The sequence below is a fragment of the Camelus ferus genome, unplaced genomic scaffold, assembly GCF_009834535.1.
Source record: "Camelus ferus isolate YT-003-E unplaced genomic scaffold, BCGSAC_Cfer_1.0 contig298, whole genome shotgun sequence".
Classification (NCBI taxonomy): domain Eukaryota; kingdom Metazoa; phylum Chordata; class Mammalia; order Artiodactyla; family Camelidae; genus Camelus; species Camelus ferus.
In genome coordinates, this window is record NW_022588414.1 from 1011338 (window position 1) to 1037404 (window position 26067).

Below are 26067 nucleotides of genomic sequence, written 5' to 3' on the forward strand. Positions count from 1 at the left end.
AACAGTGTATGAGTATTTTAACTCTTCTTGGATGTTTGTTTATAGTGTCTTCAAACTTTCCTATTAGAAAAATCATAGAGTGTGTATGATTGGCTAGGAATGTGTACTACTAAAAACAAAGCACATATAATAGGAAATAAGATCCCAGTAGGTTTTGAAAATTGGTGTAAGTGCTTAATAAAAACATTGAAGGGTGCAAAACAACCCTACAGAGCACCAACGTTTTAACACATTTGAAGTAGGTAGCTGGAAGTAACTTTTTCATCAATTTGTCATTTCAAAATTTATCATTACAAAATTATTTTTGATGCTGTCCTTTTTTTTTGTTATCAGTAGTCTTATTAGAAACCAGCTTAATTTCCAGTTGATGTCTTTTTATATTACATATCTAAACATTGAATTACCATAATGCTGTGTTGATTATATTTTGCTCTGGAAAATATAGCATAGTTTTACAGTTTCCTTATAATAATCACCACCTCCCTTGTCCACCTCCTTCCCCTGCCCAGCGCTGTATTTTATATGAAGAGCTAAAAAGAAAATAACATAAATTAAAATGGCTTGATAAAATATGAAACAAAACTAAAAGAAAGTGAAAATGAGGCACAATGAAAATTTTATCAGCACAAAATAATTTGTTTCAACTTCTGGATTTTGTACAGACTTTTGCCATGTATAACTGAGGACATTCAGGATAAAATTATTGATCTATCTCATTAAAATACTGTATACCTGTTTCGTAAATCAGTGAAGAATGCTAATCATTTGAAATCACTATTTATTAAAGTACTTAAGCAGTTTTGAACCAGGTGAAAAACTCAAGAGTCTTAATAATGAAATCTAAATATTCTATATATTGATTTAGTTTAGAAATTAGTGTGGTATTTATCTTTGTTACAGTGTTGTTTCTTATTTCCCTAGTTGTCTTCTTTGTTTAGTTTTGAAATGTATTTTTTCAGTACTTATTTCAGAAGCAGAATAAAAGCCAACGACCATATTCTTTTATATTTTGAATGTGATTCTTGGCCGTTTAAGTTTAATTTTTCAAGTGACTGCACAAACATAATTAGTATGTTTTGATGGCAGTAATGATTTTTAAGCCCTTTATAAATCTAAACATTTTGCTTTTTCTAGTTTTTTAAATTTGAATTTCCAATTTTATCTAATTAAGCAACTAATAACCAAAGTGAATTTTTAAACCTCCTTTCGTTAAGAGAGAGATCTAAAAATGGAAATAGAACCTGAAATGTGAAAACTTTGTTCTAAGAAGAACAGTTAGTTTTAAAAGGCTTAACCATGTGTTTATACATAATGGAATTAGAAGGCTACCGCTTTCAAAATCCCCTGGTGAAATGTAAATATTATTTGCCAGGGTAATTCTCACATTGAAGACATGCCATTAAGAAGTAATGAGAGTTCTATTTTGAAGAATGTCTCATTACTTTTATTAGTAAGTAAGCTATAAATTACTTGGAAGCATCATGGAGTTCTTAGTGTTAGTTATTGATTATTTTTACTTTTTTAAGGTTTAATAGCTACTCATAAAACACATTAAAATGCTTGAGAAAAAAGCACACTTCTGTATATAAACTACCATGTTTAACTGTTTTGTTTTTCTTAATGTACTTGGACGGGTTAGTGAGAAAGCTTTAATTTTTGATACATAAAAATCTCTCTCATGAATGCAAATTATGTATTATGTGAGACTCTTTTCTTAGAGTGTAATTTAAAAGCACTCAGGAATCTGTCTTTGCTTTCACTGAAAGCAACTTAGAATGACAGCTTTGTCTATTCCATGAGTATTCCTTTGCAGAAAAATAGCTTGTTTCATTGTATTAGAAGAGTGAAGAGAAGGAGTGAAGGATATAGTCTATTAATGGTTTCTTTTTTCTATTTCATTGCATTTGTTTTATGTCAACATTTAGTTACTTTTTTATCATGTGATGGTTTCATATTCTTAGGGACATTAATCGAATAAAAATATGAAAGTAATTAGAAAATCTATTTTTAAATTAGTTTAAGGACCTTGCTTGCAAGTGTATCATGCTAAAGCCAATAAAAAAATTTATGATTTTCTTCTTCCTAAAGTGAAAAATCAGAATGTCTTCTACTGTAAAATTATAATACAATACATAGCATCCTTAAAAGCAATCTGGTTTCCCTGTAAAACAAAGACATAAAAATAAAAGAAAATTCAAGATACCTATGCTCATCCCATGTATTCTAGTTACTTACTAAATTTCAGAAAAAATCCTGCCACCATTGTATCATAAGATAGAAACTCACTAACCACAAATATTAGTATCATTTTGAAAAATTACTCATGTTTCTCAGAAATATGATATATTTTCAATATTAAAGGGTAGATTATCTCTGTGGTCTTTCATAATTGCAGATCCCTTGAAATATCTTTATTTTTTTAACTGTTATCCTACAGCTCTTGGGGTTGAATCTGTAGAAAGGAATTTGGCACATAAGTAAAAGTGTTAGCAGCTAATGACCTAGAAATAATGAAGATATATATTTTTATATTATATATATTTTTAGAAAAAGTCATTGACATATTTAGCTTAAATATAGCCTATAATTAAATATACATTGATTCTAGTCAACCCAGCACCAATTCCTATTGATTACTGATTTTGTCTCCTAAATATTTCTTACATTCATTCATGTCCTCTAAGACTTTTTTCTGGTCTGAGCCTTCAATTATCTCTCACCTTGATTACTTTTATAGTATTCTGACTGGAGTACCAGCATCCAATCTGCCCCCTCCATTTCTTTCTCCACAGGTAACCAGAAACAGCCTGGTCAGTCTCACCCCGTCCCATTTTACTCCCATATTCTGTCCCATGACAAACAACAGCAATCCAAAAAGAAGCCACTCATAGTTTTCCAGGCTACTCTGAGTGATAAGAATGTGATAAGAATAACTTCTGGAAGTGGCTCAAAGTGAGTAGTCTGCCCCTGCCCATCTCATTTCCACCAGTCTGCAGTCTTCTCATCATCTGTGCTTCAGCTGCACACTCTGCCTATCTTCAGTCTCTCACGCCTCTGTTTTCTCCCACTTGCTCTGTGCCTGTGATGGCTTCTGCCTGTAACTCTCTTTTTTCTCCTTCACTTAATTAATTCCCTTTCATCCTCTAGATGTTGAGTCAAATGTCACTTTCTTAATAAAGCCTTTTCTGATTTCTCTGGTTAAGTCAAATTTTCCTATTATAATTTTTCATAATGCTGCTTGTCCTCAGTAGCTTATCACAAGTTAAATTTTATATTTTACAGCTTTTTGAATAATGCCTATGGCCACTCCACCTCCACCATAATGTAAAACCCTGTGAGATCAAGGGCTGTCTGCCTTTATCTTTTCTTGCCATTGCACAGTGCATAGCGTCATGTGGGCACATGACCATGAGGAGGAAGAGGTAGATGCTGATGATGTTAGGAAGCATAATTGATCCCTATTTTGTGGCAGTCATTATTCTGTTGTATTAATAAGTTTTATTATAACCCTATAGGTACTCTTATTTTTTTCTTATCTATGGAAGAAACTAAGATTTGTAATAGTAGTAGGGACACAATAAATGTTCGATAAACGCATGAGTGAAAGATATTGAGTGTGTTTTTATTAAGCATTCACAGTATATTAAAGATAATGTATTGATAAATGAGACATGGCTATAAGAATACTTAGATTTAGAAGTATTGATAAATTGTGCTTATAGAAATACAGGGTTCAGTCTATGTAGGACTACCCACTCTTCTTTGCTTTGGAGGAAATTAAGTTAGGAGTCCTCAGCTATTGCCTAGGGCCATAAGAAAATGAAAAGCTGGCCTGTTCTCATGGGCAAGGCCTGGGGCAGGCTTGAGAGGGGTGGAGGGAGGGGACAGGAGAGGAGCGTTATAAACATCTGAGTCATGATTGCAGAATGTTCAAGTTATGGTCATTCCTCTTTCAATGATACTCTAAAGTACAGTTTTGCTCTTCCTGAAAAGATGAGGATCCAGGCCACTTAGCTTAATTTAGCTTAACGCATAAAGAGCCATCAAGATCACACCTTTCCTCAACAACATTCATCCTAAGTGTGGTAACATCTGGATACCAGACACCTGGAGTATAACTCCCCCAAGGCCACAGGGTAGGCAATGGGGTGCCAGTGCCTTCTTTGTCTAGGTCTCAGTAAATGGGTCTGTTGCCTTATATAAGCTTTTAGATTTTTCAGTTTGGTAGATTTACATGAACAGATTAGGGAGGAGAGCATTTCCCTGGCTAATTCACAAAGTCCATTATGTGGCAGTATCTTAAACGTAACTTTTTGTACCTAAATATCTGTATAGAACATAAGTTATATAAATCCTACTATGTAGAATTTATTTTCTACATAGAAATATTTGTTATTTTCTTATTAGGCAAGAATAGTTAACATTGTGGAGTTAGTAATGACTATGTGCAAAAAACATATAAGCCATCCACAGTCCTGGAGTACGTACAATGTGGCAGACCACTTAAAGACATTGTAGATACAATAGCTGTCAAGAGGATCACTGTCCCTGCCTTTTCTGTGCCTGTGGTTTCTTGAGGGAGACAAACATTCAAGCAAGTAATAGAGTGTAATAGATGCTGACATAGAAAATATGGGCACAGAGATGCTACAGAAGCCAATGAAAAGGAAATATTACTAGAGTATTGTGGTTTTAAAAAGCCTCCTAAACATTTCAGCTCAGGAGCTACAGCATGTAGAGAAATATATGTATATATGGTTTTGTTTTAGTTTAATAATGAGATCATATTTATGTACATGTGTTTGTATAAAATGTATAACCTTTTGCCAATTAATGCCAGTGTGTATAGATCTACATTATTGCCTTCTAAAGAACTTCATGTATGTCTGTGTTTGTACACCTTCGTTCTAGGATAGAATTTTGAAAATGAGATTGCCGGACCTGGGGTTTGCACATTTTAAATTTTGATAGATTTTGCCAAATTGCCATTTAAAATGGTTCCACTAGCTATACTTAATATCTCTATTAACAGGTGAATTTATGCAAATTGATTATATAAACCCAAACATTGGATGCAAGAATAGATTCTTCCTACAGGGGAAGAATGTAAAGTTTCATAAAATAAGATGATAAACATCACTAACAATCAAACAAATACTAAGTAAAATACGAAGCTGTTTCTCCATGATAAATTAGTAAAGGTAGTGAAAATACCCAACACAGGCAAAACCACACTGCAGCTTCAGCACTTAGCCAGTGCAGTTATTGTGGTAAAATCATTTTGGTGAGTGATTTGCTTAAAAGAAATCTAGGTGCCATGGATGCTGCCTGGGTTGTGGGAGCTAATAGGTGTTGGTGGGACGGGGACCTGGGTTTGGGAGAGCCTGCAGGGAGGCACCTAGGGCCTTGGGGTTGGCCTGGTGCTGGAGCAGGCCGGTTCTGGGGTGTGAGGTGAAGCTGGGCTCTCCCTTCACTTATCTTCTCCAATGGGGAAGGTATCTCTCTTTGCACTGGGTCGCCAGGGTAGAGAGGAGGGTTAACGGGGGTAACATAAACTCATCTTTCCTGCCTTTCTCACTGTCTCTTTTCTTATTTCTGTGCTTCACACACCTGCTCACCTGGAATCCTTGGCTCCTGTGAAGCAATTTTTGCGTGCAGACAGATGTTTCTAAGGGGAGGGGAAATGCTAGAAATTCCTGTGCTGCCATTTTGCTAACGTAACTCCCAGTTTTTCTTTTTCAATTGGGTGTTAATAAAGCGTAGAGCCAGGTTTTATACTTACTCACAGATACTATATTGGCTAATCCTTTGGGCATATTTGCTTTTCTCCTTTATCAGTTTCCTAAGCCTTGTTTTTATTGAATATGAGTTTTCTGTTAAGCCACTTCAACATCAATAACAAGTAATTGTTTTTGATCCCCTTTTCTGTGCTGTAAGTTTGTTAAATTGTAGAAAATGGAAGAGAATGGAGGGGGAAAATGTAGAAAGGTATATAATTTCACTAGGTTCTGCACTGTAGTTATATTGTTGCTGTATGTGTAGTTTATATCCTGAGTTGTGGGCTGATTCAGTGGCAGTTGCTTGAACAAGTTAGCTGCTCCTTCATAGGTGACCTTTGGATTTCAAAACATTGTATGAGAGAGAGTTTGGACCACATTTCACTTCTTTGCTGTGTTTTCTCCTTGAAGTGTAAGCTTCTAAGCTTCCTGCCTTTTGCTTTGTATTCTTAACCATAGACAAATATCTGAAGACATTGAGTTGAATGACTTAATAGCAAACTTTTATTTTATTAAAGGAGAGAAGTTCTCCTTTGGATAACCATAAATTATGATTAAATAGGACACATGTCCTGCCTTTTTTTTAAAAAGTAAAATAGGGTTCAAATAATAGAAGTAGGTAAATAATAAAGACAACTAATTTCCTTAATTGCAGTCATTTTCAGCCACTTATGTCCTGCCATAATTTCTTCATAAGGTTTTAGAAACTTCACTTCACCTGTCTCTTCTTCCTGATAATAGAACCCAAATTTGATTAATTATTCTTGAATTACCAAAATATCTTAATTTTGAATATCTAGAATTAGTTTGAAAAGATGAAATTGGTATTATTTTGGTATTATTTTTGTGAAGAGCTGTGGAATATATATATATAGATATCTATATAGAGCGCTCTCTCTCTCTCTCTCTCTCTCTCTCTCTCTCTCTCTCTCTCTCTATATATATATATATATATATATATATATATATATATATCCCATTGCAGTTGAGGTTTTAGTGGTTTGGTATTACAATATGACATTTTAAGGTATTTCATTTTAGTAAGAAATTGATCCTCAAACTGAGCTTTGCACATGTGGCAGGAAAGAGGTGATGACAATCAAATGTGCAAATTTATATGAGAGAGGATTTTCCCCCCCTTTCAAAAGGCATATATACTAGTTTGATCTGAAAAAAAAAAAAAACTACTCTATAATAAACCAAGGAAACCCGTTTTCTATGAGCCATATCCCAATTGTTCAGGATAGGATTTACAATGGGACAGGTTTCTACCATAAATTAGTCACATTCAATAACCTATCTTCTATGAGTGAGCAGAATAGGAATCATTGTAAGTTGTATCAGACCTTTGCTCTATGAGACTTTAATGGGATGAAATCCTGGGGTAATACAGACAAGTAGTTAGAATGATGAGAGCAAGGTCTTTATGGCTTGTACACACCCGATATAAACAATTTTTGTATTTTTCTCTATTATGTGTAATTAGTTAAGTTGTAGGATAACCAAGCATTGGATCCTTCACACACTTAAGTTAATGAGACTAGAGTTCAGTATATATGTTCTGGGATTGTGTTTTAAATCAACAAAAAGAACTACAAAGTTAATTCTGCCCCAGTTATAAATGCATGTAGTCTGGAAAGTATTATCTTAAGTGTTCAATTTTGAATTATGTACTATAGGAGCATTTTCTCCCTTACTCCTAGCACTCCATGCTCTTTTCCTTCAAAACTACTAGAATTTCTTACTGAATTATACTTTGTTTATTTAGTAGATGTTTATTTTTGAACTTTTTAACTAAAAATAGTATCACAGGGGATTTTTTTCTAACATGAAAATGCCAAGATACATTTCAGATTACATTCTTAAAGCTTTAGCTCGACCATATCTGTAATTTCAAGAAAGAATATGCAATAAGAATACTTTTGTACTTGGAGATTTTCCAATTAATTTTTATATTTTCATTTTATAATTGAAAGCTGTGGTCCTTGACGTAGATAAATATAACTAGATACTTCAGAGGACCTTGTGCTTTACATGTGTGAGTGAGCACGCATGTGTGTGAGTTGATGGGAGAGGAGGGAACATAGAAAAGGCAGAAAAGGAAGTAGTTGGAACTAACTGATTTGTTGTAGTGTCCCAAGGGGCAGGTATAGTCTGCAAGCTGTCAGGTTCCATTACGGGGGCAGTTGCCATCAATCAGAGCTGACATTTGTATAGCAGAGGTTGGTATAACTGTAATTATATGTATGTTTATGGAATTTAGGCTGTGTGACATTTTAGATTTAATCCTTAAATTAAAACATTCATGTAATTTATAAGCTTGTTGGTTGAGTAAGTATGTGATTATGTATTTTAAAAAGGAAGACAGACTATAAATCCTGCAAAACTATTGCCTAGTCTGCATCTATAGCATTAGAATGTGATTTGTAACAACTCTAGGCTGACTGTTTTCAACATAGAAAATGTATTAAGCAAGCATTCTTGAATATTGTTCTATAGCTTAGTTAATAGATGCCTGACATTTTTTACAAAGTACACAATATTTCATCAATTGTAAGACATTTAAAATTTTTATTTCATAGCTCTTTTTTACTTCTTAGTGACACATAAAATGATGGTGTGGTTTAAAATCAATAGTTCTTGAGATCTGATGAAATGTCATAATATAATCTTGGATTTTAATTACTATATATTGATATTTTACCATTCTGGTTTTTTTAAAAAGCCATTTATGTAATTAGTTTAAACAATTAAAAATTTTTCTACAGTCTTAAGTACTAAAATTTTTTAAATCAATTTTAAATGTTATAAAGGTAAGAAAGTATTTAAAAATTTCTTGTATTCCTTTGATTTCACATTTTAAATCTAATTTTAATTTATAGCCACATGCCTCAAGGAAAAAAACTGCTCCAACAGTCAAAATGGTTTTTAAAAATGTTTAAAATTCAGTAGGCTATCAGTGTGATTTGTATAACTTTAAAAAGATGTAACAGGATTTGTTAAATATAAAACATCACAAGCATTCTCTGTCTCTTAGGCTGGATATGTATTGTAGTATAATTTTAAGATGATTTTTTCTTTTTAATGAATTAATTTATTAAAATTAGAAGATTTTATGGATTGGCCTGTATATGAAAAATATGAATATAAAAAGACAAGAATAGATTTAATTTTTAAATAGAGAGCAACAACAATAACATTAAGGAAATAAACGGGAATTATGAATTCTAAATTCTAAATATTGTGTCTGATTTCTTTTCTTGGTTCAAAGACTTTTCATAAATATTTTGAATTTTCTTATCTTTTTGCTTTTGGCGCTTATGGAGGTCGCTAGCTGAGGAGATTGGTAGATAAGCAAGGAAATTGGCCTAAATTTAGAAGCTGTATCTGTATTAAAAAATTTATGTATTTCCAATCAAGAGGTTGAAGAACTTAGACTTCCATGTAAAAATTTCGTATTTGGTCCCTTTCTTAAGATGCTTGCAGTGTACATAGAAAGACATAATTTACACACACAGTCACACAAGAGATAGTGATCAATGTATATTAGAAGTACAAAGAATACTATTCTGTCTTTTTTTGTCTGGCAAACTTACTCACTTTTTACCTGTTCAGTTCAGCTATGCTTTCTTGCCATTTAACTTGTGTTTTTAATTATAAGTTATATATAATTATAATAGCCTGTATATGCACAGATTACTGTTGCTAAAGTAAAATGCATACACAGAATAGTACAGAAATTATAAGTGAACAGCTTGATGAATCTTCCTAAAGTGAATACATCGATATGAGTACCACCCAGATGAAGATATGGAATACTACCATACCTCAGAACCTCTCATCCCTTTCACATCTGCTGTGCCCTTCTTCCTTCCCCGAGGTATCTCCTGTCTTAGCTTCTGATACCTTGAATTAGTTTCACCTGTTTTAAACTTTATATAAGGTCTGTTTTCTTCTGACAAGCAATAAGAATAAAAGCAGAAATAAACAAATGGGACCTAATTAAACTTATAAGCTTTTGCACAGCAAAGGAAACCATAAGCAAAACAAAAGACAGCCTACAGAATGGGAGAAAATAATTGCAAAATATGAGACCAACAAGGGCTTAATTTCCAGAATATACAAACAGTTCATACAACTTAATAATAAAAAGCAAACAGCCCAATTCAAAAAATGGGCAGGAGACCTAAACAAGCAATTCTCCCATGAAGACAGACAAATGGCCAATAGGCAGATGAAAAAATGCTCAATATCACTAATTATCAGAGAAATGAAAATCAAAACTGCAATGAAGTATCACCTCACACCACTCTGAATGGCCATCATTGAAAAGTCCACAAGTGATAAATGCTGAAGAGGGTATGGAGAAAAGGGACCTACTACACTGTTGGTGGGAATGTAGTTTGGTACAGTCACTGTGGAAAATAGTTTGGAGAGTCCTCAAAAGACTAAAAATAGACTTATCATATGATCTAGCAATCCCACTTCTGGGCATATACCCAGAGGGAACCTTAATTCAAAAAGATACCCCAATGTTCATAGCAGCACTATTACAATAGCCAAGACATGGAAACAGCCTAAATGTCCATCAACAGATGACTAGATAAAGAAGTTGTGGTGTATTTATACAATGAAATACTACTTAGCCATAAAAAGAATAAAATAATGCCACTTGTAGCAACATGAATGGACCTGGAGAATGTCATTCTAAGTGAAGTAAGCCAGAGAGAGAAAGAAAAATACCATATGATATCACTTATATGTGGAATCTAAAAAAACGAAAAAGACAAACGACCTTACTTACAAAACAGAAACAGACTTGCAGATATGGAAAACAAACTTATGGTTACCAGGAGAGGAAAAGGGGTAAAAAAGAAAAAAAAAATTAAATTTAAATTTAAAAAAAGGAAACAAAACAAAGGTGCCCACTCTTACCACCACTCCCATTCAGCATTGTCCTAAGTGAGAGAAATTAGGCAAGAAAAATAAAGGTCTTTTGAAGGAAGAAAGCAGTGAAATGGTCTCTGTTTGCAGAAGATGTGACTTTATATATAGGAAACCCTAAAGATTCTGCCAAAAAAAACTTGCAACTAATAAGCAACTTCAGGAAGATTGCAGAATACAAACTCAACAAGCAGAAATCAGTTGCATTTCTATATACTAATAATGAACTATCTGAAAAAGAAATGAAGAAAACAATCCAATATACTGTAGCATCAAAACCAATAAAATACTTAGGAATAAATTTGGCTACGGAAGTGAATGATCTGTATACCAAAAACCGTAAGGCATAGAGGAAAGAAATTGAAGAAGATATAAATAAATGGAAAGATAGCTCATGTTCATGCACTGGAAGAGTTAATAGTAAGAAAATGACCATACTACCCAAAGCCATCTGTGGTTTCAATGCAGTCCCTATCAAAATTCCATTATCATTTTTTACAAAAAAGAAAAATTATGGAATCACACCCCAAACAGCCAAAGCAATCCTGAGAGTGAACAAAGCTGGAGACATCACACCCCCTAATTTTAAGCTTTATTACAAAACTATTGTAATCCAAAAATATGTTAATGGCATAAAAACAGACACATAGACCCAATGGAACAGAATAGAGACCCCAGAAATTAACCCCCACACGTACCATCAACTAATACTTGACAGTTGAGCCAAAACACTCAGTTGGGAAAGGATAGTCTCTTTAATAAGTGATATGAAGGAAAGTGTATAACTATATGCTGAAGAATGAAAATGGTTGCCCCTCTCATACAACTGACACAAAATAACTCAAAATAGATTGAAGACTTAAATGTAAGACCTAAAACTGTAAAACTACCTGAAGGAAACGTAGAGAAAAAACTCCTTGAATTGGTCTTGGGAATGATTTTCAGATATGACACCAAAAGCACATGCAGCAAAAGCAAAAATGAGTTTATGCACAGCAAAAGAAAGCAAAATGAAAAGGCAGAATGGGAGAAGATACTTGCAAACCATCTATCTGATGAGGAGTTAATATCCAAAATATGTAAGGAATTCATAAAACTCAATAGCCAAAAAAAAAAATCTGGTTAATAATGGACAGGGGACTTGAATAGATATTTTCCCAAAGACATATAAATGGCCACCAAGTATATGAAAAGATGCTCAAATCACTAGTCATCAGGCAAATGCAAGTCATAACCATAATGAGATATTATTTTACACCTGTTAGAATAACTTGTTATAAAAAAAAAAGACAAGATAACAAATACTGGGGAGAAAAGGGAACCCTTGTGCACTTGGTAAAAGTGTAAATTGGTACTGCCACTATGGGAAACAGTTTTAAGCTTTCTTAAACAGTTTGAACTACCATATGATCCAGCAGTTCCACTTCAGGTTATATATCAGAAGGAAGTGAAATCATTATCTTGAAGAGATATTTGCACTCCCCTGTCCTTTGCAGCATTATTCCAATAGCTGAGACATGTAAATAACCTAAGGGTTTACCAAGAAATGAATGGATAAAGAAAATGTGGCATATACATAAAGTGGAATATTATTCAGTCATAAGAAAGAATCCCAGCCTTTTCCCACAGCATGGATAGACCTTGAGATCATTATGCTAAGTGGAGTAAGTCAGATAGAGAAAGACAATTACTGTATGTTCTCACATATGGAATATAAAAAGCCAAACTCAAAGAAATAAAGAGTAGAATGGTGGTTGCTAGGAACGTGGGCATGGGGGAAATGGGGAGATGTTGGTTAAGGTATACAAACTTCTGGCTCGAAGATGAATGTGTTCCAGGGACCTAATGTACCGCATGGCAAGTATGATTAACATTACCGTATTACATACACGGAAGTTGTTAAGAGGCTAGACCTTAAATACTATCACCACACACACACAGAAAAGGTAATTATGTGAGGTGATGGAGATAATTAACTAACCTTATTGTGGTATGTATGCGTATCAAATCATCACATTGTACACCTTAAATTTACATACGTTACATATCAGTGATAACTCAATAGAGCCAAAACCAAAATAAAAGGAAGGCAAGATAAAGTGATGTCACCTACATCACAATGTTTTAAAAGGCAAAAAGATAATATTAATGTTGAAGTGAGTTACCAACTGAAGTGGTTCTGGCAAGTGTTAGATCCAACGTTGCTGTCCAACACATGAGCATTTTAAAATTGAATACAGCAAATTCTTGGCTCAGTGCTGGTATATAGCAACACAACTCTGCCATTTTCCCAGTGGTCAGGCTAAAATTGAAACAGTTTGGAATAATGATTTTTATACTCCTGAGGGAATAAGTACATGTATTGAGAGAAATATGAGCTGACAGTAAAAATATTGACAGTTAACCCATGCCCTAATACAAGAGCAGATGGAAATGTCTTGCATGAGTTCCAATTCATTAAGCAAAAGTGACACTTTATTTTCTAGCCACTTTCATTCAGGGAATTAGATTAATGAAATAATAATATAAATGAAGCCATTTCTCACTATGCTGAAAGTAAACTATAAAAAACAAAATGCTAAAGTGGATAAAAATCTTTGATAGTACAGTTCTGATATCTGAAAGTTTTGATTTTACAATTTAATTGTTACCACATTATTATCTTTGGAAGTTAATTACAAGAAAGTGATGGCAGAGTATTCTAAGTTCATGGTGGGATAGGTAGGCAAGCTTTGTATTTATTGTTATAATTTAATAGTGTACTTTGTAGCTTTCCTAAAATTTACTAATAATAAACTTACTTATTTTATATTTTAATATGACATGAACTTACAGTTTAGGAAAATTGCTGTTTTTGAAAATACATAGGCATGTTTTTTAGCACTTTTAATGAAAGGATTGTTAGAAAATGATCCCTGGGTATGTATATAATGATATAGTTTGGGTTATTTTAAATTTGTCATTTTCAAAGTAGAAGTTCTGTTTCAATTTATTGAAATATAAAAGATGTTAATTAATGCACTGTGAATGTTTCAACTCATTTTAAATCTCAAAATTCATTGTACATCTGTTTATACTTAATTCCAGTTCCATATTTTTCTCTGTAAAGTTTGATGTCATCTCAACATTGCCATTTAGCTTTAGCAAATTAACTAGGTAGCTTTGGATTTGTAGTATTTCACACCTTAGATATGAATGCCTTAATCTATTTCATTAATAATTTGCCAATTAATGTTATGTGGAAGTACAACTGCTAAATTTTGTGGTTGATATAGTTCATTTCAGAATGATAGCAGTGATATCTCTAATAATGCAACAGGTTATATCGACAGACTTGGATTATGCGTTTGTTAAGAATTATATACCATTTACAGTCTAAGGAAATAGGATTATTATTTCCATAAGTGACTTCCAAACAGATACAACATAACAAAAATGTTGAAAGCACAGTCTCACCCTTGTTTCGTTTAACCTCTTCAAAGCACAGTTGAGAGCTGATTATCATCAGTCTCTATAATGTGATATACTGGCTAAGAAAAGCTTTGGTTCTGACTTGTTAACTCATGTGTTCTTTGAATTATCCACAAATGGGCTTATTTCCTGGTATAATATTACTAGGTATTAGTATAATAGTAGAGAGTTTATTAAACTCATCTTTTTCTCTGCCATGGTATTCTTTTAGGGGATAAAAACAATTCAGTATGTAGAAGCAAACAGATTCATAATCACAGCTTCATGTCAAATGGTCTCTTCCAAGAACTTTACATAAATACCCTGGGTTTACCTCCTGCACTCAGTGCCCTGGATTGCTGGTGACTCATTGTTTGCGTTGCTATTATGTGCCAGTTAGGCTGTAATGTACACGTCGATTTTTGGTATAAAGTACTACGTATACTAGTTGATAGTAAAGGGTAGTTTTTAAAAACTTTCTATCGGTAGTAAAGTTTGCTCCAAATTTGGAAAGGTATAAACAGATGACCATTCCTAGAGTGGATTCCTGGTTTCCTTTTAATGCTTCATTCATTTATTTGTCCCTTTTCAGATAAAAGCCATTATCAGGACATACTTGTTTAAAAGATAATGTCATTTTTTTTCCTTTGTAAGGCATATTTTTAAATAAGCTTGGGTATTTTGTTCACTTCACACTACAATTTACTGACAACCTACTTTCATTGAGTTTTAACTGCTTAATATAGCAGCCTAAAGAAAGATCCTCTTGAAGTGGCTGTGTCTACAGTGAATCAGATATCACTCTGGGATATTTTTAACACTTTTTATTTGATCTGTATGTAGGTGTTCAATCATATTTCTTTTTGAATGACACAGTGGAAATTGAATGTGTGACCTTTCCCCCTTTTTATTTGATTATCTTTTCTTGTCTTCTATAGATGCTTGTGACCACACCAGAGAAATGGGATGTCGTGACAAGAAAGAGTGTTGGGGATGTAGCTCTTTCCCAAATAGTAAAGCTTCTTATTCTTGATGAAGTTCATTTACTGCATGAAGATAGAGGACCAGTATTAGAAAGCATAGTGGCCCGTACTTTACGGCAGGTAAGAGGATGTTATTTGTAACCTTATTTTGAGGGATAAAGTTTTTAAACTTAAATGTGGCATTCAAAGAAATATTAACATGTATTGTTCATGAAGATAAAGATAACTGTAGTGTGGAGAAATCTTTAGCTATTTCATTTTTATGTTGAAAGTACCTTATCTTTCTTCCTTCCAAGTCTTATTTTATTGAAGTCTCCTTAAGTTATCCAAAACAAATACAGAAAAACTTCTATTCTAAACCTGTATTTTAAAGTTAAATCTAATATTAACAAGGCAGTGTCAAAATATGGCAGAAGACTGGAGAATATTAGTTCTTCATCCCCTCTCTCCATGCCTCACCACTCCCCTGGAGAAAATCTGGACATGATTTCTACTTTCCTTATATACTAGATAAAATGAAATATAATCATCTAATGTGCATAATCTCTTTTATTTTTTGTATGTTTTGTCACCCAAGATTTTTTTTTTAAATAATTCTTATTTTTTGTTGAAGTGTAGTCGATTCACAGTGTTAGTTGCAGGTGTAATGTGTATAATCTTAATCGTTATTTTCAAAAAGGGACTTGTACATGTTGTCTCTAGTTTTGGACCTTTGTGGTTATTCATAAATTATCCAAACCGAAATTTGTTCAGTCACATATACCGTCCAGATGGTCTCAACACCACATTGCTCTCAAGCTTGCGTCCTTGGAGAAAGCTCCGAGCTCGGGGAGGGCAAGCAGAATGCATATTCCAGGGACTGGAAAGGGGGTAGAATCCTCTGATTGCCAAAGTCCAGCTCATGGATTAACTGGCCATCACATCCTCTATGTGACCTCCTCCAACACAGGACTCTGTCACTTGCTGCCTTCTTTTTTCATTCTAAATATTTACCCTGGGAAAACAACACCCTATGCCTGTGTCACCTAAATCTCTGCATATTGTCCACATCTCCCCACTGACTTTAGTCATATCCATACACAGTTGTATGTTTCTGCCTTGATATCCCATAGATAACTCTTGCTAAGTGTGTCAGAAACTCTATCATCTTCCTTGTATGTTCATATACGGCATTGCAGTCCACCTGGTTCTCAAGCCCAGACTGAGTGTGTAGGAGTCACACTCAAGTTTTCCTTCTTTCTTAACACTCCCCCAGTAACTAGTTAGATCCTGCATGTCTGATCCAGAAATGGTATGGGAATTTAATATAAAAAAGGGGGTATAAAACTTTAGGAAGTTATATTACATTTTAAAATGTTTTAAAATAATGTGTTTTCATCTGATAAATCCACCATAAAATTCTACATGAATTAATGATTTAACTATACCAAACAAAACTCAGTGCTATAATGGACTGTTTAAAAAATAACCTTGGGGTGGAGAAGCTCTAAGTAAAATGCGAAACTCCAAGGGTTATAAAGGAAATATTTCACACATTTGGATATGTAAATATTAAAAACTTCTGACCGGTAAAGACACCTCCAAAAAGTTAAAATGTAAGACAGAATAACAGAAATTATTCGTAGCCCGTAAAATAAAGCTTAAATGTCCTTTATAACTAAAAGGTTATTATAAATGAATATGAAATATGTTTTTTTTTAATTTGGAAAAAGCACTTTACAGCAGAAATAAAAATATTGAGATTCATAAAAAGGATACTTAAAACGAATCCAAATCAATATGACACATTTCTATTCCATTAGATTGGCAAAAATGGAAAAGAATGTAATTTGAAAACACTCAGTAAACTGTGTTTTTACTTCTAGAAATCTAACCTGTGGAAATAATAGCACGAACATGGATACATTTACACCAATATTCACTGAGGCTTTCTTGTTAATGCAAAATATGTCGGAAACAACTGAAATGTCCAACAAAAGAAGAAATGATTTAATAAATTATATTACATTCATAAAATAAAATGCTACTTTGCAGTCTTTAAAAAGAATGAGGTAGACTTATATGAACTGGGCTTAAAAGATATCTATGTTATGTTCTTCATTAAAAAGGCAAGCTTTTCAATCCCATTTGTGTAAAGGAAAAAACATGTAGTATGTTTATATGCTCACTTGTTCATTTAGTGAATATTTATTAACCACCTGCAGTGTGCCAGCTACGTGGTTCTACGTGCTGTGGATATAGTTAGCAAAGTTCTTGCCTACATTTAGAGTTTAGGCTGGAGTACAGTAGGGTACGTGTATTAGGAAGGACATGCAATAAGTTGTGAAAGTGATTTTCACTTTTCATATCCTCCAGTAGGGATGGAATTAGAAGGCTCTTTAGGACATGTTCACTTTTACCGTATGAATTAAAAATATGTGCAAACACGCAGATACATACATAAAACACAAAGGGTTGAAATACTCAAAGTAGACACCCAGAAATCAGAGATTTTAGCTAATGCACAACTTAGGAATAATTTCAAGGATACAGGTAGTTGTGAGACAAAGGTGAAGCACAGAGAAGTTGGAAACTGCCTTCACTCCTCTCTTTTCTTGCCCCAGTGAATCTGCTCTGGCCCAGATTTTACTGGTGAGGTCTCGAAAAAGCATGAAGGGCATCATTTGCACGAAACAGATTTTGATTGTGAGATGTTTCTGTTTGATACCTTGATACATAGAGAGCTTAGTGATGTTTTTTGAGGGAGCCAGGCCCCAGGAGTCCATATGTTCTGGTCTGTTTGCATTGAGCCACCTAGAGAGACCGTGTCCATCAGCTAAAAGCACTACAAAGATAAGGCTTTTCTGCAACTGTAGAACATTAGAGGTCAAGTAAATACCATTTAGTACATTTGCCAGGAGGTCTGTCATTAGCATGTTTACGAGAGGATTTGACCAGGACATCTTTCTTCCTGAGCATTCCCAGTTGAGGGAGAAAATGGATTGCAGGCCTGCTGCTGGTGCTTTCTGTACATACATACACAGATACACATTATTATTATTATTACATATATTTTGAAGCAATTGTAAATTTATAAATATTTTATAAATTATAAATGTATGATAACTTTCTATATATAATTTATAAACTCTATGAAGTAAAATATGTAAAATTATATATTATAGCTTTGTTACATGTGATTTAATTATAAATATATATTAATATAAGATATATGGATATGTAATATTTAGGTATAATATGGATATATAAAAATAAATATATAACATTAATTCATCCTACATATTGGCATCTTCATAATATAATCAAATTCGAATTGTATAGTTTATCACTACTGTGCTCATCAGCCTTTGATGACTTGCTGTTTGTTATCTTAAGAAAAATGTTTAAATTCTTTAGCTGGACATTAAAGGCTATTGAAGCCTGATCTGTTTGTCTGATTTTAACTTTTCCATTATATTCCTTACCTACCGTAGGTTCCAACCACACAAAACCATTTGTTCCTTCCCCCTTTTTTTCCCAGATGAAACTGATCTTACTTAAGTCATAGTATTGTTAGTTGAGATTAAGAGTTACTAGTGCAAAATTATATATTATCACTCCACACATCCATCTGTTGAATCCACTGTTCTTTTGAATCTGCCAAATGTAACTTCTTCTGTGAAGTGTTTCCTAGTTCACCACTCAGAATGAATTACACCTTTTCTGTGTTCCCTCTCTACTCCCTTTCTTTGCACATTTCTAGCACTTACCATAGTCTTCCTTATAATATCACAATTTGCTATGGTTAATTCTGTCTTCATCTGTGTTCCTCACTAGATTTTATTCTCCTTGACAGAGTGATTTATATGATTCTTCTCATGTTTCCACTGTATTAGTGTAGTGCTCCTAAACATTTTAATAAAATGTTTTATTTGTTCCTTGTGATTACCAGACATTCCCAGTAGATGGCAGTGCTTCACACGGCTCTTGAACATTTGTAACTAACTTAGAAGCACCATAGGAGATACGGTGATGCAGCATAGATTCTGTTCAGGCTCTGAAATTGCACAGTGGTATTAGAGACCAAATTCAAAACACACTTGGCATGACTGAGAGAGATTTGGAAAAGAGAAAAGTGTAAGAAAGCCCAAATCTGTTGTATTTAACAACATTGAACTAACATTAGTTGTCTTAACTAAATTTACCTTCAGTGAGTAGGACTTTGTCTGAACTGAGGTTTTATGTGAGGGGAAAATGCTGTAATAATTTACTACCTAGCTTCTGGGTTAATGGTAAAGAAGAAGCTATAAAATATTATTTTTTATAGTTTTCAGCTATTAATAATTTTCAGGTGACTGTATAGAGCTTCGAGACTTGGTTTAGGACATAAGGTTCCAAATTATTCCTATTTAAAAGAATATATTTCTCATACAGGCTTCTCTATATTGAGAATGATAAAATTATTTTTTAAGATTAAAAAATATAGTTGTTTTAAAATGGAGTTTTAGCAGAAAAAAATACCTCTAGTGTTTGCAAGGTCTCATACATTTTACATCAGAAGACCTTAAAAATATACTCAGAAACTTTTGTGTTAAATAATTATTTTAAAACTAAAAATCACTTTTATTTCCTTTCAAATCACCACCAGTAGTAAATAGGACTGTTGTGTAATTAAAATGATGATTTAATTACCGTAAAGGATTCTAATCATAAAATGTAAAGGAGATTTCTTAAATAATAAGTAGGGTCATTTCCCCTTATTTAGGTTTCCTTGGTTTAGGTTGGGTTTGATTTGGGGTTTTGCCAATGTCCATAAGATTTCTATAGTGAAAGCAAATTCATGGTAAAATGTATGTGTATTTGTACTTTATTTTCATGTATTTCTGTCATTTTTTGATCATCCCTCTTAGTACTACTGCAAATATTCTCTTTTATGTGTATGCCTGTGTCTTATTCAATACTCTATCCCCGTTGCCTAAGGTTAGTCCTAAGCCAGTGTTAATGGATCGTGGAAGTATTTATATAACTCACATTGGACTACTTTGCTTGTATCCTTTGAGTCTTCTAGACTAAGCAAAGTTATCAACAGCTTCCTCAGAAAACTGCTTTGAAGTTATTGACAATAGTATCATGAAATCTTAATGATTTATTTTATTTACAAAGTACATAGAAGTTTTTAACCATCCCTTGGTTTGATCTTTCTACATATATTACATATAATCAAAGAATGTGACCTATCTTAGTTTGTGGAATTTATTGAGCTTCATTTTGGTGACCTAATAATACATTTAATTTTCACAAAGTTCTTGTAGCTATTTAATGTAAATTCCTAATTATTGTGGGTACAGAGTTCTATTCTGTATCTACTGAATCAAGCCTGTGACTTACAGCCTACAAGTCTTACGTGATAGGACCCTCAAATTTACCACTAAACTCTTCTCTGTCCACTTTCCTGTCTCATTCATCTTCTTTCTGTTCAGCTTGTTCCAGTCTTTGCACTTGCTTTTTCTTCTCTTTGAAGGCTTTGAAGCCCTGATCTACAGAGGCTTTTCCTCACTATCCCAACCTAAAGTGGAGCCCCTCCCACATTACCCTGTAAGCTATGACCTTATTTTATTTCACTCATGGCACTTATTGATACTGATGCCTGAAATTACCCAATGTATTTGTTTATGAGATTAGGTTGTCTCTCCTCCACTAAAATGTCAGCTCTTTGAATGTAAAGACACTGGTTTATTTACTGCTATTTCATGGTGCCCCCAAAGTGCATTTAGGTACACAGTTAATGTCTGTTGACTGACTAATGGAATGATTGACAAAATCTTCTGTGACCTCACTTGAAATGCTATCCTTGCTCCTTTGTAAGAAAGAATACATTTTTTTCGGTTTCCTCCCTCTTCTGTTTGTTTGTTTTTTTCTCCTTGAATCCTTTCTGGTCATAATGAGTGTAATTCACTATTGAATATAATGGATATCCAGTCAGAACACTTTGGTCCCCTTTTTCTTTCCTTGCATTGTGAAAGCCGGTTTATAGAATACTCACTAAGAGTCAATGAATGAACAGTAAGTTAACAAAATATGGTTTCAGAGGCTTATTGAATTGTTTTCTAGATAATATCACTTAAAGGTAAAGCTTTTTCTATTGAATGCAAAAGTCTATTTTGAAAATTCACTTATTTATTTATATTCTTAATTTTTAAATTTTCTTAACTATTTTCTTAATTTTAAAATTTTTACTCTATAAATTTAGCTAATTTATATAATCTTTTATGGAATCCACTGAATTGTAAGTTTTATAAAGCAAGAGGATTGGTTTCTTTAATTAGTCTGTAACTCTACTGGACAGATGTTTTTCATTCTTTTGGACAAATACTGATTTAGTACATGATAATCTAGTTGGATTTTTTGTGGGGAGGGGGAGTTGGTTGGTTTTTAGATCCATACAAATACCTTTGTTTGAAACAAAGATTGATTTACAGTTTGTAGTGTTAAGAATCATCTTTCTGAGGAGCCATATGTATATCTCATAGGTAGTATATTATTTAGTCCTCAGATAAACCGAAGTATAACCTATCATGATGAGTAAGTGGATTCATTTTTGTCCTGCTTACAGAATGAGTTTTAAAGGCCCGGGGCCACATTTTCTTTCAGTGCCTGTAGGCAACATGGCAATGTTTGTGTCAGGGAGTACACTCAGTTAGGCCCTGACCCATGTGTGCACTGTATCAAAATATCCAAGGAGAAATCCAGCAATGGGAACTGCTCACTTAGGTATAATAAGTTGAAGGTACCAGCATGATGCAAGCAAGTTTTTACTAAAATTGAATGTAAATAAGAGGTACCTAAAAAGTAAAGAAATAATTAAACTACTTACCCAGGTAAATGTGTCCTGTGAATCCCTTTATTTTACTTATGATAGCAAGAAGGTGAGAATGACTTAAGCATTCCTAGACTTTAAAAAAATAATAATATTGTATAGCCTTTTGTTAAAGACTGAAAATTTTTTATATGCATTCTCTCATAAGGGAGTTTAGTCTTAGGTTAATAAACTTGTCAAACTCATCCCAAGTCCTGTGTACTTTAAAAAATCACTTCAAAGGTTTGCAAACTTTTTCTCAGGTAAGAAATTCTTTTTTAAATCAGACTTTTACATGGAAACCTAGTATATAAAAATATGAAAGCAGATGGGATTTGAAGATACAGAGAAGACATATCATAGGGACCCTGAGCTGCAAAATGCCCCTCATACTTCTGCAGAACCCCTAGGGATTAGATGTGAATGGTCCTGGACTGTGTTACAGTGATCACACATACGTTATTCCTCTTAGCAGCATTTCATATCCTCATTTAAAATGGACGTTTGTATGTGATTAAAGTAATACTTTCTTTTGGCAAATGCTACCTTCCTATATTGTTAATCTAGAGAACTTGAATAATAAAAAAATAGAAAAATTATAAAGCTGGAAACAAATATAAAATGGGAAAACAGTAGACTTAGCTTTAGTAGTTAGAATCCTTCTATAAAAATACTTTTAAGAGCTAGTTTAAAAAGAAAACTAAGATGAAGAAACGTCTAACAAATCTAATCACAAGTAAGTAGAGAACCCATGGAAAAACAGAATTAGAAAGGATAAAGAACTTTCACAAAATGTGTAGAAATGTAAAAAGGTAAGAATACTATAAACTTTCATCATGAAAATATAAGAGAGGGAATGGAGTACTACTGTGTACTCAGCAACAGTAAAATGGGTAAGCTCTTTGGCAAGCGAGCGCTCTCATCATTTCTACATTTCTAGCCATGTCTGCTGTCACCTTCCTCTGGCTCATTCCACCAGTGTTGCCAAGTCAGTACCCTACACATCACTCTTCCTGGCCACCTGCCCAGCTGCTGTTCTCTCAGAACACCAACAGCCATCACTGCATGCCTTCCCTGACTTACCCAAGTTTCATTAGTGATCTCCCTCCATTGTTCTCACAGTTTTTAGACGGTGCTTCTATTAATAGGACCCATCAGTGTTTTTTGTGATTTTTACATACAGACTCTAAGCCCCTGCTCTCCAGGCACCGAGCCCATCATTAAGACCTAAATTAATGATTGGTGAACAAATTAATCAATGTTATCAGCAGTGTTCAGCAACAAAATTAGAACTTTCCACTACATCAATGAACACTAATAATGCAGCTTAAGATATTCTTTGAGTAGTTTGTGATTTTTTTTCCCTCAAGTTTTGGTTATTGTTCCACACAAACTCTCCCTTATACACTATATCATTTTAAATTTAAATTTGTGAAACACTAAAAGTATCTAACTTAATTATTTCAAACTTTTGTGTTTAAAATGAATTTGAAATTCTTGAATTTCAGAATAAAGAACATATATTTTTAACATATGAAATTATAAATTGGTAAAACTTACACTAACACCTAACACACATCACTCACCTTGTTACATTTTTAGGGGGAAAACAACAAAATGAAACTATTTAACTAATAGGATTTTTTAGTTTAGGAATCTAAAATTACATTTTTAATCATTTTATATTATCCCACATGCCAGGTTTATGCCAGTTTTCTTTAATATTATCTGTCTTTTAGAATATGTGTTGTTATTCTCTACTTCTTCAGTGATCTTATTGTGAATATTTCATACTTTATACTTACTAAAATTTATTTTAAACTTACTAAAAATCAAGATGGGTTAAATCTATCTCATATATTAATTAAAATAACCCCTATAGGTTGAATCCACACAGAGTATGATAAGAATTCTTGGGCTCTCTGCAACCTTACCCAACTACCTCGATGTTGCTACGTTTTTACACGTCAATCCCTGCATTGGACTTTTCTACTTTGATGGCCGTTTTCGACCTGTTCCTCTTGGACAGACATTTCTGGGGGTTAAAAGTGCAAATAAGGTAAATATTCATCTTAAAAATTATACTTTTCTCTTCTAGAAATATTTCTGTTCATGTATTGGTTAACCCTTGTTTGAGATTAGAAACTCCAGAAGACCATTTGGATCATGTTACAAATATGACAACCTAGGAAAAAAGTCAAGCACACTTCCTCTACTATATGTAGTAGAGTATCTCCTGTTCTAAGAAGTTGCTTGAAATAGTTTGCATTGCGGTAATCAGTGTATATTTTGTATTCTCATCTGAGAATACAGGCTTATATAAGAATGTGTTTCAAAAAGTTATTTTCATATAGTTGAGAGTCAGTGTGAAATAATAAAAAGCTTTCATTAAATCAATAATATATATATTTTGATATATTATTCATCTAAAATAAATAATGCCTTACATACAATTGAAAAATAATTTCATGATAGGAGCTATTAAGGGAGGTACCCTATTTAACTTATAATGTTTTATAATTGTCATATTAATTACATACATAGGCAGCATTTCTAAAATTCTTTGCAGTGTTTTAAAAAGTTTGTTAATCTAATACCTTAAATGGTGTTACCATGTACCATTTGCACTATTATGGTGCTTATTACAAGCCTTTATAATACCATGAAGGAATACTTTACTTTGCTTAAAATTCATACATTTATCATTCTGTTTACTGACACTTTTCCCCCCTGTGGAAAAAAAAATAGCTTTAGGAGAAGATTCACAGGCCATATGACCTTTTAATAAAAGAAAACAAGGTAGTATCATGTGTTAGACCAGGTCAACCTTGGTCTTAAATATATTATATTACATTATGTCTAAAAGTGATTTTATTAGTAAAATAGGGCCATTTTTACCTACAGTTAATATGCGCCATCTGCATGGCATTAAAGTAAGATATCTTTAGAATCATGGGGAGCCATTTCAAATGTATACACAAAAAGGATAGCTCATGATATGATAATAGTTGATATGTGTCTTGTATCTTCATTGTTTTTAGTGCTTATCAGTATTACTTGCTACTTGTTTTTTTAATCATATCTTACTATGTCATCAAATCAAATATATTTGATTATTTATTTTACTATATCATTAGGACAGTTGTAGAGCTGTTTATAGTATTAAATTACTTTTTCAACTTATAATTTAAATTGATAGGAGATGGTTATCACAGAAAGATAGAGAAGAAAATGTTTTCAGATGCTTGTCAGCCAACTTAAAAACTTATTTTCTTTCAATTTCATCATAGAAATTGGTAAATCACTTAAAGCTAATTAAATTCAAAGTATTTTTCACCGCAGTGTGTTAACATTATAATCATAAAGGGGATAGTATGAGATGTTGAACTGTCATAATTATTTTGAAAGTTTAGAAATTTGGCAAAATTTTTAAAAACTTACAAGTCTTACATAGTATAAATAGTAAATTATATATTAGTTATATATGTGGATTTTTGTCTTATTAGAATATATTATTTTTATACTCAGCTGACACATACAGTTGGTAACCATTATGTATTTTCTCAGGGTGTTGTTTAATATTTTCTAACCATTGTTAAATTGTCATTTCTTATAATAAGAGATCCTTGCAGGTTTCTGAGAGTTTCATTTGGAAGCTCATGATGTGATTCAGTTGTAGAAGAATATGGGAAAATGGTGTCCCTGATGTGTCTAATTTGAAATAATGGCTTTGGCCAGAACTCAATCCAAAATTCACAGAAAAAAATTAAGGGCTTTGTTTAGAGGAGTTGTTTTTTTTAATCATTAATGGGGAGTAAATTATCTAGTGATTATCTCATCCTACATAATCACTATAAGTCATAAGAGTTCCAGAATGTTAAAAATATTTACTTTATTGAAATAAATAATCTAAATTATAGTCATTTCAGACACATAATATTTTTATCCCCTCCAAACTCTTTTTTTTATTTAATTGAAGTATAGTCAGTTACAGTGTGTCAATTTCTGGTGTACAGCATGTTTCAGTAACACATATATGTATTCATTTTCATATTCTTTTTCATTCTTAATAAATGTT

The 26067-nt window shown here is 32.9% G+C and overlaps 1 protein-coding gene across 3 annotated transcripts in view; it reads left to right on the plus strand.

Moving 5' to 3' along the window:
* Positions 1–26067, plus strand: part of ASCC3 (activating signal cointegrator 1 complex subunit 3) — a 301506-nt gene that overhangs the window by 113582 nt on the left and 161857 nt on the right. For all 3 annotated transcript variants that reach the window (XM_032476218.1, XM_032476216.1, XM_032476217.1), the window contains exons 11-12: positions 15110–15274; positions 23872–24048. In XM_032476218.1, coding sequence (XP_032332109.1) covers positions 15110–15274; positions 23872–24048 — 342 coding nt within the window. The remainder of the gene's footprint in view (positions 1–15109; positions 15275–23871; positions 24049–26067) is intronic.